Raw genomic sequence first — 14,398 nt, forward strand, 5'->3', positions numbered from 1 at the left:
GATTGCATGAAATTGTATCAATTGTAAATTTTCTTCATTATCTCTTTTATGATGTTTGCTATCGTATATATTTGCAGATAAGTTGGTGAAAGCATGCTAAAGAAATAAACCATGATAATAGCTAGATGATGCAAACAGCTCCAATGGGTTGAAGTATTCGTTTTTATTGTGTTTTCTTTTTACAAAATGGATAATCATGAAACTTTATGTGATGATTTGCTATTCCTTAAACTGGATTATTATATATTCATAATGGATTACTTAAAAGTTGTGTAGAGGATATTGTTTCTAGTGTTACTAGAAAGATGGGTAAGTTTAATATAGATTGGTTGGGGTGGGGAAAGGGGGAACTTTAATTGTAACATTTTGAAAAATATTAGAAATACATGTATATGTAGTTAACGGATGTCAATCAGAAAATAAGTTTGTTTGAAACCTGCAGAGTTTCAAATTTGTGTAGATTAAAGGTCAGGGACGTTAAATTTCTTAATTTCATATACAATACAGGACCTTTAAAATTCCCTTTACATAGGTATTTGACCAACATCCCTATTTATTGACACTGTATTGATGATCGAATGGACTGTTGATTTGTAACTCAAAAATGTCCAAAGCAGGCCCTCCTCAGTCATTTGGTCTGTTAGTCTAACTTCAAGTTCTTGGATGATTATTGCACAACTGCTGAACCCCATAGCTTCAAACACAATGTTTCCTGGCCATAGAATACAGGTCAGATTATGGTGATCATTTACAATGTTGTGTTCAAGAGCTATGCTCTTTTCATCATTTTGAAAGTTTAGAATGTTTTGGTATCCATAATCACAGGATGGATTCTTCTCTAGTTTTCTTTGAAGTCTGGAAGAGTTTCTACATGTTGTTTAACAGTAGAGATAATGATATCTCTAAATGTTAAAAAACCTGTATGTAAACATGTTTATAATGCAAAGTATTTACGTAGTCGTACATGTCAATGTACCACAAATACATCACTAGTGTGACGTATGAAATTTTAACCAACACGAAATAAATTGTTAGTAAAGATTTCAGCATCTTGCTACTCATGTAAACATGATTAAAGCATGCATGTGAACTTAAGGAGGTAGATCTAGGGTAAGGAACACAACTCTTACAAATCATTGGAATGTTTGTATTCAACATTTTACATCAATCTCATGAAGGCATCAAAGTAACTTTGATTGATTTCATTCTGTTTCAAATAAAAGCTTGATATACTTTGGTGAAATTGAATATGATACAAACATACCACCAGAAGTGAAATTTCCACTCAATGATATCTATATAGAAATTTTCCAGAATATGGTTTGGACTTGTGGACAAAGAATATTTATCAATCAGCATGTAAAGGGCACTGAAACTATACAGAATTTCTGAAAAACAAAAAATAAAAATAGGATGCCATTGATACAGTATTCAATAAATCACATTCTCAAAATTTGACTAAAGATTTCTTTAGAATGAAAAATGTCCCATAGTGACATGTCTTTGAGAATAAAAAAAACTACAAAGGAGCAGGTACATGAAGATCCAGTGGGTCTGCCCCCTCCACTTAGGCCATTTCAAATTTCAAGTCTCAAATTTGTTATAATTTTGTGTGTTAAGTTATGTACATTTGACTCTTTAGTTGAGTGATCCTAAATCCCTTTATAAACATAAAATTTCACATTTTAAAATTTCTAATTTAAAATTGTGATATCTTGCAAAATACACCTGAAATTTGATCTTTTTTGTATAATACATGTACATGTATGTCATTTAGTATAATTAAAATAAAAAGGCAACAGTTAAGATTCATTCCCTCTTTTTAATCCTGGGCTATATTCATAGTGACCTCTTAGTGTTGTCTGCATTCATTTTTCTCCAGATTTCTTCTTTCCAGCCTGTTTTTTTCCAGTTTTTGCCTTATAAATGTCATGAAACAAGCCCAAGCAAAAAAAAATTAATGAACTTATTTAGTAATTATTGGCAGGTTGGCCAAATTCTACAATCCCACCAATATTTTATCAGCCATGGCTGTTGGACTGGTGGTCAATTTTGAAAACTGTTAATTATTGTCTACATGTACAACCTTTCCAATCCTTTCAATCTACTAATACCAAAAATTGCCTCCTAAGCCAAAAAAAAAATACACTACACTCAACGACATTTGTTCCTCGAACACTCAAGTCCGACCTGAGTGAAACTTGGTGTTACACCAACATTTTGAGTGTTTACCGCCTAGATTCGACCTAGCCAACACCGACCGTTTGTATATTGCAATTGTCATAAAATTCAATGAGGCATAACAGGGAATTCAATGTAAGATACGATGTACATGTATATTGTGTTTCTGTTTCTCAGGTAATTCAGAGCAGTTAAGATAAAAACAAAATTTAGTGTGTCATTAAAAATTCGGCATCGTCATTTTTTTTAATATTTTGTAGATGTTTATCATTTTTTGATGTGTTATTTTTTTTTTTTTTTTTTTTGTCATTTACATCTACGTCCAATGAGTGGGAGATATCATGTAGAAATACATGTATTACTTCGTATTTTGATCAAGTAAAAATGAAATCTTTTGAAATTTTTAAAAAATTTTCATTTGTAAATTGATAATTACTATTTATAAATTTCAATAAAATATTGATTTTTGTGATTTGATTTGAGTGATGGACTTGTAAAAACAGTCTGGTGATGCTTTTAGTTTCTAATAATTTTAATAATTGAACAACTTTTCTAGAAATAAAAGAAACTAATTGCAGGTCCCAAGATAATGTGTACAAGAGAATTGTAAAGTAGAAGCCCTTAATCAAGACTGGGAACATTGTCAGTAATAATTATATAAGTTACAAGACGTTGTCCAAAGGAGGAGGAGACGGTATCCTCAGCAGGTTGTTTTCGACAGCTGAAATGCTTCGAGTTAACTCTTGAGAAATTTCTTATTTAAACTACGTTTCAAATACAAGCTACATATATCTTTATTTCAATAATAAGTTTTTTTAAACGGTTTCGAACTTTCATTGATGCCGACCGATGTTTACTCCCGAATAAAAATAATCCCTTGATGAACCTCTCACATATATAGTTGTCTATTTTTAGAAATTTAAATGAACACATTGTTTACAATATCTCCGATTTGTGTCTGGTCATCACATGGACTGCAATTAATTATAAATACTCAATACAGGACAGCCATGAAGTATGTATCAACGATAAATGTCTATTTTACGATTTTCACATTTTATTTGTCAATCTTTCATACCTCATGCTAATTGTCTCAACTGCTAAATAGTGTACCGACGCTTTGGATTAAAGCTTGATAAATGAACCATATCTAGTATCAATTTCACTATTGGACTAAGAATTTTCACATGTCCTTCCGACTCCGTTGTTGTGATTTTTCTGGGGTCCCAAATGAATTTTGGAGATCAGTGACCTTGGAGGTCGGGTACTAACGTCCATATTGTCGGTGAAGATCAGTGAGATTAACTTCACCATGCTGGGTGATTTTTCGCCAAGGTTGGTGGTTCTCTGTACTCAATTAACAACAGGAAAATACAATGTCCCAGCTTGGTGGGTGAAACACTCACATTTCACTGTGAAAACATCTGATTGACACCTTGTTTCACCGACTAATACGGATTTAAAACCCCGACTTGAATGTTAGAGAAACACAAGTCGCTGAGTGTAGTGTATGTCGGTTTCCTGTTACTCTACCTACCCTATTTTTTTATGCCTACCCAAACATTTTATGGCTGTTTTGGCTCAAGCACTGTTAAAGTAGATTGTTTCCCCCATTAACTCAGTGTAAAATGAAAAATAAAATAATTTCCCTACCTACCTACCCTATTTATCCTTGCTGCATTGGCAGGAAATAAGACTATTATTTTGTTTGGCCTAAGTTGAGTTCTGCTTAACAACATGTATATGAAAATTTTGTACTGATGATTTTTCATACATGTGTTTGTCTCCCAACAAGCTTAATATAAATATTAGATTTATATCTCGGTTTTAGTAGTAAATCATGGTACATCTTTTATAATATTGCCCAGAGTAGTGCAGGCGAATTATCTGTGGTAAATGTATTCTTTTCAATATAATTTCATTACTTAGCCTCAAGTGTAGACATATAATCTTGAGGTCGCCACCTTTACCTTTCTTTCTCTTTGTTTTTGATCAAAACGTTGCTGTGCACCTGTGTGAGAACCTTCGATTGTACATGTGAAAATTCATATCACACATGAAGAGGATGATAATTTGCAAATTGCAGCATTGATAGAAGTGAAATTTCAAACCTGTATGTTAAACAGGAGAAAAGAACATTAAAAGTAACTGATAAATATACTTGGAATACTTGTTTATGTGATCAAGAAAAGTTTTATATCTATTCAAAATGTATGCATTTATACCAAATGATAATTTTTCCTTCTGATTTTTTATGAAATACAATTTCTGTTCATTAATTCAGTCTTCATGGTGGTGGTTTAATGGTACAATTTCCAGATTTTGTCAACTTCTATTTCCACTTCCCACTTGTTTCTAGGTTCAATCATTCCTGAAGTAATTTACCCTCTACATTTTAATTATTGACAACTTACTGTATAATAGATGAATTTTTTATAACTTCTCATATGGAAAGGTGTACATAGCACCTAATTCTCAATACATGTAGGTACAGCTGGAGTTGCAAACATGTGTTTGAATTTGTTTGAATTAGTTTCGATGCAAAATACCCTGTTTTTCTTTTTTTTATTTTAACAAGAATTTTTAGTACAACATGACTGATATCCAACAAAAAATATTGGTGTGATGCCCCTACTACTGAAAAAAAGATGAAAGAGCCCAGCTACTTTTCTTTTTGAAAAGATCCATGTATTTCATTTAAATGCTGGAAAAGTGCCTTAAGTTATAAGACATCCTCCTTTTAAAAGATTGTGGAAGTCAACACCCTTGTTCATCCTTTCTAATTAAAAGCCCATACTACTCCTCTTTTCAAATGAGAGATTTTGAAGTGTATCCTTATCTAGGGGGTCTAAATAAGTGTAAGTCTGAGTTCTAGGATCTTCCATTTCTGACCCAGGATGTTTAAAATTCATCATGTTCGTCAACAAAGGTCCTTTCAGTACACTACATCGAATCTTTAATGAGGACCTTTGGTTTACATCAGGTGGACTTTTCATTTGTTATCTAGATAGGTCCTAGACCTTCCAGCTGTTTCAGTATTAAAAGCAAATTTGAACTCCTACTTGTCTTATAGTCAAACTCTCCATGGGAAGATGGTGAAAGCAAAAAGAACTTCCTTTCTAAACATTTAGAAGGTAGAGGAACTTTCTTTCCTTCTCTCTAATTTTTATGGGAGTTATGCCCCTATGAAGATTACCCCTGGTTACATTCGTCTTTGTAACATGTCACAGAAAATCCTGTGGACTTATATCATTACTGTATCATAACAATAGTATCAAGATGATTTGGTCTCTAGCCTAATGTGACCTAGTTTGGCAAAGTGATTAAATATCAAGATAAAATTGTCCTTTTTGAAGATGGAGATTTAAGTCTTATTATTTCTAGATTGTACATTAGAATAGTCCTGTAAGCAGGAGATAGTGATCTGATGTATGATGAACTGATTGTTATAAATTTGAAATTGAATCAAGATTTATACTCGTAGTTAAGAAATGATCAGGTGTCAAAATTTACTTTCAAGAGTTAAAAGGTCCTTAACTTTCCCAAGATTCAAAATCAGTAGTCAACTTGGCAAAAATCAAAAATTCTCAACAAAGTAGTTGAAGACTCAGGAATAAAATTTTAAAGGTCGTAGGTCAGAATTCAAGGATCCCCAACTTCAGGCCACCACTGTTATATTTGAACCCTTGCTGATTTAAGTTTGGTATTTACAGATTAAAGTTGAATCCTGGAAATTTGGAAACAAAAATTGGGTTTTTTTTTCACAGATACAAATGCTATGTTAACCCATGCATTCATAATTCTTTCCTTTGAAAAAGGACAATAACTCCAGAACAAAAAATAGATAAACATTTACATCATAAAGTGGACCCTTTTTGTAGTGCTTTGAGGCCCAAAAAATAATATACACAATGTATATGTGTGTTTGCTGTACCCTGACCGAACCATTTTTTTGTCCCCGACACTGAATTTTTTATCAGAAAAATTTTAATTTGCGAAAATTTTACTGAAAGAAGTGAACAAGTCCATTGTAATCCAGACACCTTGCTTTTTTTTCCCCATAAAAATAAAATAGAGATTATGTCATTGTTATTGTGCCCATTCACATACATGTACTGCATGTAGATTTAAAAATCATGAAAGTTCAATATCACAAGTCAACTCTTTTCATGCATGTACATTAACAATATTCAATTTTTATTTTAATCTTTGAATTTCTTGTCTCCCATTTAAGTTCTAACTTCTGTTATGGAATGTCAAAACGTGTCAACATTATAGAATAATATTTTATGACTTCATAAGTGAAACATCACTGAAGTCTGAGTATGTAAGATAATTTTTTACCATTTATAGAAATCTCTGTACCCCCAAATTAAAAGGTCAGGGGATGCATGAACCCCCAGATGCTGTGGTTAACTGGTAACAACAGAGGAGCAACAATTTTACCTTGTTGTCCTACGTCCTCAACTTTTCTTTTAACCTTTGGTTCCCAGTCTTTTATTTACATGTATTACATAAATACAGCCATGAATGATTTATTTGTTTGTTGAAACAATTACCATAACAATTTATGTAATACACTGAATTGTAAAATAACATATTTAAAATGTCAAACCTCCACTACATTGTTAAATTATGGGTGAGGTACAACTGTTAAAAAGTTTCTGGCAGACTATATGTGTTTAACAAACACATCTGTTATGGCTTGACAGTTGACTTCTGTAGCAATGCTGGTGATCTTGTTGTCCTTTTTATATGTTACTGGGGAATATTATAGGGGTTTTTTTTTCTCGAGGTAGGGGGGGGCTTGGATTTTATCTTATTAATTAGAGATTAATTTCTTTTTTTTCAGCAGCAGCTGGAGTTAAAATTAGTATTTGAAAAATCTACATAGTAATTTTGAATGATAATAATTTTTTCTGTCCATGGCTGAGTTAAAACAATTTTTTTGCTCAAAGTTATTTTTTTTCTCTCAAAATATCCCATGCCCCGCCTCAGTGAAATAGTCGGTACCTAATAGTACAAATTTTGACTGCAAATTACACTCTATAGATTTTGAATCTCTCCATAGTACCAAGTAGGTATGTACAGCTTTATTTAATTCTGATGCAGAATGGATATGGTGAATATGTCAGAGACAACAAACCCACTGGAATGAAAAATGTCAGCCCAAGTCATATTTAGCTAAAAATATATTTCGTTGTATCCTGCCTGAGTATTCTTCAGTAAAATGCACTTAAGAAATAATTTAAAAATCCTTTTTTTTTTAAATAGCCATTTATGAGTGAAAACAATTACTGCATTGACAAAAAACAGCTATATGTAACAAATATATAGGTCAGGAAATGAATTATAGTCTCAAGGAGACCTCTTTGTTAAATTCATGCATTGTTGAAATGTAGGCCAAATTATTTGCTAAATTTATAATGGGTGCTAAATTGAATTGTCCTTGTATTATACAAAGTATACATTGAAATGAGATGTATTTTGTCAAGTAAACATTTTTCAATGCATCATATATTTTAAATTTAAAGTAAAAAGTGTTGAGTACTTATTTTTCTTTTTTCAGTTTAAGATGTTGAACCTTAACATGTGATTTTCTAAGGTCAAAATTCAAAATTTGTTTGTTGCCATAGACCGATGAACCATTTATCTACATATTTAAGATTTATATTTACCTCTTTCACAGTTTTTAGTATCAGTGCTCAGTTTAAAATGTTGCGGAAACAAACTTTAGCATATTAATTTTTCCGGTCTCTTATTTTCACAGATACAGACAATTGTACATATTTGCAGGAATCAATTTTTGAGATTTCAAAAAAATGATCTGTGTTATACATGTAGTGTTAAAAAATCCATTTTGCTTGTACTATTTTTTTCGTGCTTTTTCGTCCATCATGAAAAGAGTGAAAATTAAGACACTGCGAACTTTAATTCGTTCACAGTACTTGTTTTCTATGAACATGTGATGTTTCTCCACCCCCCACCTTATGCTGTTCATAAAAGCAGAGGGCTGTTGAAATTTGATTTCCAGGGCATAACTTCCGTTAATTTTGATGCACTATCTTGAATCAAGAAATGTATACTCCGTTATTTTTGATGCACTATCTTGAATCAAGAAATGCATACTCCGTTATTTTTGATGCACTATCTTGAATCAAGAAATGCATAACTTCTGTTAATTTTGATGCACTATCTTGAATCAAGAAATGTATACCAGTTAAGGAAGACACCTTAGATTATTTTTTGCTGTCAGTAGGTCAAAGTTCAAGGTAGAATATTTGCCTTTTGTGTTCTTATTTTAGATTTCTTAGTCATGGGACTTTGAACTCTACAAAAGGGGATGGATATTTGCTTTGGTACAGTGGTATATTTCCTGTAAACATGTAATACTTACATTTACTCATGTATTCCTTATATGTGTTGTAGATGAGAAAGATGAAAAGAAAGCAGCGCTGGAAGAAGTTATGGGTAATATTGAAACCCAGTTGTTAAGAGGCCTGCAGGCAGGCAATAAAACTGTAAAACAGAAGGCTTATTCAGATTTACAGGTAATACATTAATAGGTAATATTGAAACCCAGTTGTTAAGAGGCCATCAGGCAGGCAATAAAACTGTGAGACAGAAGGCTTTTTCCAGGTGAGCTGTTGCCCTCACTTGGCATCCGTCCTTGTCATTAATAATTTCTTCAAACATCTTCTCCTCTGAAAATACTGAATAGATTTGCATGAAGATTATTGTGATTGTTTCTTAGAGTATTCTGCACAAAATGACTGTTTGGATTTTTTTTGGTTGAAAAACATGCCCGCCATTACTAAAAATAGAACATAGGGGCCAGACAGCAGATTTTTGCATATATCTCCGAAACTGTTAGGTTTAGCCAAACTCTGAAATGGGTAAAAGTATTCAGCATGATGAGATCTAACCCTGGTCAAATTTGGTGAAAATCTGATGACCCATGTTGGAGTGATTGCCCTTTTTGGATGTTTTTTGTTGTTTTTGATGTTATTACTTTCAAAAATCTTCTCAAAAACTGCTATACAGAATTCAATGAAAGTTGGTATTTTTGTTTTTTAGGGTATCCTTAACAAAAAGACAATTTGAATTTTTGATCGATTAAAAAACATTGCTGCCTTTACTAAAAATAGAACATAGGAGTCGTACAGTAGTTTTTTGCATATATCTCCATAACCATTAGGTTTGGCCAATATCTTTGAATTGCAGAAATATCCTTATTATAAGGCCTACAAATGTCTACATTAGATCAAAGGTGTCAGACGACTCCATGAAAGGGTTATTGCCCTTCAGAGGTGAAGAATGACTCCTTTTTTTTTTGACAGTTTTCAGCCTGTATCTTGGAAACTTTGATAGATAGAATGAAACTTTCAAGTGCTGAAATGATTCTTATTATAAGGCCTACAAAATCTCTAGGGATCAAAGTTGTCAGAGAAATTCATATAAGAGTTACTGCCCTTGAAAGGCAAAAAGTTATGTTTTTTGCAGTTTTAAGTCAATATCTTGAAAACTATAATAGATAAAATGAAACTTTCTATTGATGAAATGATTCTCATGATAAGTCCTACCAAAGTCTTTATGGAGTCAGAATTGTCGGACAACTTCTTGTTAGAGTAATTGCCCTTGAAAGGCAAAAATTTAACCAGGTGAGCGAAATAAGGCTCCTGGAAGCCTGTTGTTTATAGAAGGGCCCTTTTTTATCTTGAGTAGTTAGTGGAATAGCAAAGAAATATACAGTGAAACCTGTCAAAACAGAACCCCTGTTTGACTTTAAAAAATTGGTTCCATTTAGACAGGTTTTTTTGATTAATCAAAGTTCTGGTTAGATACTCCAAAGGGAGATAATCCAATATAGGGGTTTGCAATTAATGTCAAAGTCTCATTTTTGGAAGAGTAGGGTATTCTCTATGTTGATTCTAATTTAATTAAGGCCTGATTAAAATTATGATTAAGGAAGATGGTGTAGCCCTGATATTGTTTTTCATGAAGACATTCTGTAAGCACTAGAAAGATTTTATATGATGTACCTTAAGTAATTATGTTCATTTTTTTTTTAGTGCCTCTCCAATGTTTAAGGAAGAATATTTTATTAAGGCTTCTTATTACAAAAATCCTTGATAAGTATCACTTTTAAACTACATGCAATGTGAGAAAAAGAAAATATTTACTTGTGATTTTATTTACAAGTTAAGAATTTAAATGTACTAACGGACACAGTTGGAAAATTTTGATTAAACTTTACTCAGTTTGTATACATGGTATTCAGACATGCATAAAAATAAATAATTTTTAGTCATTGCTGATTTGTTTGCGTGGTCTGAAAGGAAAAAACTAGGCCATTCAAAATTTATATTAGTTTTCAGCCCCTCCCCCCCCCAAAAATCTAGAAAATTAGTATTTTACTTGTGAAATATTGTGTCTTTGTTATCTTTAATATTGTTACTACACAAGTTCTTTTCTTTTCTGTATAATGCTTTAATGCTGTTGATCAGAGGTTACTCCTTGAAACACATGTACAGCATATCAGAATTTGCATGATTAAAATGTTTTTGAGAAATTGAACATTTTCTGATTGGATTAGAAATTTGGTTGACTAAGTTAAGGTCTTTTGTCTTAAGGTTTTGTCTTACCCTTATTTCCTGCAGATTTTAATATATGAAAAAGTTTGTCAAAAGCTTAGGTCTGGAAGGAAAAAACTATAGATCTGAAAGGAAAAAGAGCAAATTTTGTAAGTATTGGCTTTAAAAGTAAAACAAATGAAGGAAACCAGTTCATTTACTCAACAAAAACTTGAAATGAGACCTGATAAATTCTAATTGAGCAGTGTTGACCCTGAGGCATTGTATACCACTGTGTCTTTAGAGGATTCAAAACTTTGTAAAAGGTGGGGGTTGGTTAAATAGCAATTTTTTTTCGTATTAAGGGGAGAGGTCCAACTATTTTCCTATCCCTTATCTCTGTCATTTTACCTCTGCAAACAATATCTTTTTATTTCTAAGAATGTCTGAGAAACACTATTTTTTTTTTTTGGATGGCCTTGTACCTATCAGTACATGTAAATAAGGTACACTAATTATGCATTGCCTTAATATAGCATTATGGTTCAGGAAGTTTTCTGTATTTTGATTAAATTATTCAGATGAAACTGCTCCGATTTAAACCCAACTAATCTTCATGTAAATTATAGATGCCAATATTATTATGCCAGTTTATGAAAAAAATGGAAATTAACATATGTACATGAACATTTATATAAGTTACGTCATTTACAAAAAAGTTGTATGCCTTTTGACAATTTGAAAGCTGTGTGAGAAAATGTTTTGAAATTGAAGTAGAAGTAATGTAATTAAATTGAACATGTGAAAAGATTTAACAACTAGATATCTTTTATGTGCTGTCATTCAGGTTTTTACACTAAAAACACATAAGCAGCTTGTTTAGTACAAATACCATCATTGCATCCCCCTGTCTGTATTACCCCTTGTTAAACTTTTAGAAGTAAAACATTTTAAACTCAATGTTTTGACAAGAGATTACATGTACTCAAAGATCACAGGCTTTGGTTGTTCATTTTATCCTTTAAATAAACTTGTCTAGATAAATTGAATTCTTGAAATTAATCCTTGTTCTCTTGTTATAATCATAGCTAGTTCTCAAATATTTGTTGTTTTTATTCCAGAAAAGAGAACAAGCCTTGAGAATCAAGTGTGAATTTAATGGAGAAAAAAGGTAACTAGAAATATAATTGAAGTTACAGGGTACAGGGTTTGATTCTTGCATTATCCCACTACTACATGTAGCTAGAGACTAATAAAATTTGGGAATGCTGGTGACAACTTCATGTACAGTAGCCTGATCAGCTTGTGAATACTCTTGCTTCTACATCATACTATGTCATATTTATTTTAGCATAAGTCTGTTTAATTGTGTAGGACAAGTTTAGTGTAAGATATAGTTTGTGACCTAGCCTGTCAGGTTAGGGACATAATAATCAAAGTGACTCCTTGATCAGATTGCTTTCTAACTTCACTGATATCATATGGCAAATAAATGATCTCTAGAGTGCATACAGGCCAAACATGTTGACTTCTACAGACAAGCTTGAAAAAATTATCAATTGTCACTGCAACACTCCATTCTACTTTTTATTCAGAATCCTCAAGGTTTTCCCTTTTAATAATGCTTTCAAAATCATGAAAAACCAAATCTGATTGGCTGATGAGCAATTGATGGATCTAGTTGTTTAGACAAATTTATATATGAGATGATAAACAATATTGGTTGTGTCTTTGTATCACTCTGGAGACTTAAATCATGATATTTTCTGCTTTTTATTCAGTGTGGTCAATATTCATATTAAACTTTGTAGGGAATCTTTAATGAGTTGCTTTATATGATTGTTAGAAATAACTGCATGCTATTGGTCTCCCTGTTCAAGTTCTTGATTTGATCTGAAGGCAAGTTATATTTCACATGTACATGTACTATTATGATCCGCTTGCCTCTGACATTTACAACTAAGCAAGGCAAGTGAGCAAGTCCCCATCTTTTACACTGTATATTACTTCTAAGGAAAACAAGCAGAGGAGAACTTATCTTCTGGTTATTCCACATTTCCTCAACTTAATGCACTACTTAGCCATGATTATAATGTAGGAGGGTCAGAAGAAGTGCCAATGTATGATTCAGAAGGGAAAGTACTAATAGGGGTGTCAAAGTTGTTTCAAAACATTTTCCCTTATACTTAACCTTAGAGTAAGTTTTCTCAAATCTACCAGTTGAACTTGTAAAACAGTGGATCTTCTAGATTAGAGAAGTTTTCTTTGATCTAGGTACAATGAAGAAAACAAAGAAAGTCTGGGTCATATTATCTGTGTAAACTTTATCTACATAACATGGAAGCTGTCTGCACTTTGAAATCTTTTTGAAAGTATGCATTTGTTAGATATTTACTGTGGTAGGTCCTAAGAATTATTTTTAGGTCTGGTAGAAAATACAAAATCACGGTTCACCCCGTGCATGTACATGTATTAAGGGTTAGAACTGTAAGAGAAAAGATTTATTGCTATTAGCTCTTGGTATGTTGATTTTCTGATGGGATGTGACCTTTGCTGTGAGGTTTTCTTTTATTCTTGTAGCAGGTTCATGCAGCTTCATGTACATGTATTTCCTGAGAAACTCTGATTAGAAGTGTTTATTTGTACTTAGTTCAGGCCAGTGAACTTCACTAGGCTCTTTTCTTTTGTTCTTATATCAGATTCAACTACATGTACATGATGATGGTATTTGATGCCAGTGTGCCTGATGGTAAGGCAGTGGAACATGTCTAATCGGAATTCTGACTAATCAGGAAACCTGTTTTATCCAAATTCTTTTCAATTGTTTAACCTTATGCGTACATTGTAATTCAGGAAACCTGTCTTATCCAAATTTTGTATAATAAAAAACCTGTCGAATCTAAATTCTAATTAATAAATAAATCACAGAAACTCCATTTTATCATTGTTTTACCTTGGAATGGCCATTTACGTCACATTGTTTTACCCGGAGGGACAGCCAGGGTTAAATAACCACATACATGGCCATCCTATGGTAAAATAATGATAAAATGGACTTTTTTTGTTATTTATTTCTATTCTTATAACACTAGTTTCTTATTTCTTTTAATGTGTTGCATGAATTGGTGACTGTTTTGGAGTAAAATTCTGTTGTGATGTCTGTAAAATTAGATAAAATTTATATATGGCATCGCAAAAGAGATTGTCAAACATATATGATATTGGTCATGTGGTCTGTAGAGCTTTGAGGCATGTCCTATTAGAATTTATCAGAAAACCTTTCAAATCTGAGTCGTGATTTAACTGAATACCTTTCTAATCCCAATATTGAATGAACTGGAAAGAAGTTTAAAAACCAGTATCTTCTAAATTTCCTCTCCAATCAGTATCTGTGCATTTGAACCTTGTGAAAACCAAACAGCTACATAAACTAAATGAAATACATGTCTGAAACAGGTTTTGGTGAGAAAGATTGCATGGTGTAGTTCAAGGTTACAAATATGTGAATTATTTAGTGATTATGTTTCACTTCACTTTAGTGGGAGACTTATTGTTTTTTCCCTGTCCATATGTCTGTCATAGTTTTGTAAGTTCATTTCCTTGGAATCTACTTCACTAAATTTCATTAAGATGGATAAGATATG

The 14,398-nt window shown here is 32.2% G+C and overlaps 1 protein-coding gene across 9 annotated transcripts in view; it reads left to right on the plus strand.

Annotated features, from left to right (window-relative positions):
• Nucleotides 1-14,398, plus strand: part of LOC148599530 (mitogen-activated protein kinase kinase kinase 2-like) — a 60,546-nt gene that overhangs the window by 14,574 nt on the left and 31,574 nt on the right. For all 9 annotated transcript variants that reach the window (XM_088559813.1, XM_088559815.1, XM_088559814.1 and 6 more), the window contains 3 exons: nucleotides 78-309; nucleotides 8,611-8,732; nucleotides 11,876-11,925. In XM_088559813.1, coding sequence (XP_088415939.1) covers nucleotides 306-309; nucleotides 8,611-8,732; nucleotides 11,876-11,925 — 176 coding nt within the window. In that variant the 5' untranslated portion in view covers nucleotides 78-305. The remainder of the gene's footprint in view (nucleotides 1-77; nucleotides 310-8,610; nucleotides 8,733-11,875; nucleotides 11,926-14,398) is intronic.

This window comes from Perna viridis, chromosome 13, assembly GCF_037379345.1.
Source record: "Perna viridis isolate PV_CMFRI_1.1 ecotype Kerala chromosome 13, ASM3737934v1, whole genome shotgun sequence".
Taxonomy (NCBI): domain Eukaryota; kingdom Metazoa; phylum Mollusca; class Bivalvia; order Mytilida; family Mytilidae; genus Perna; species Perna viridis.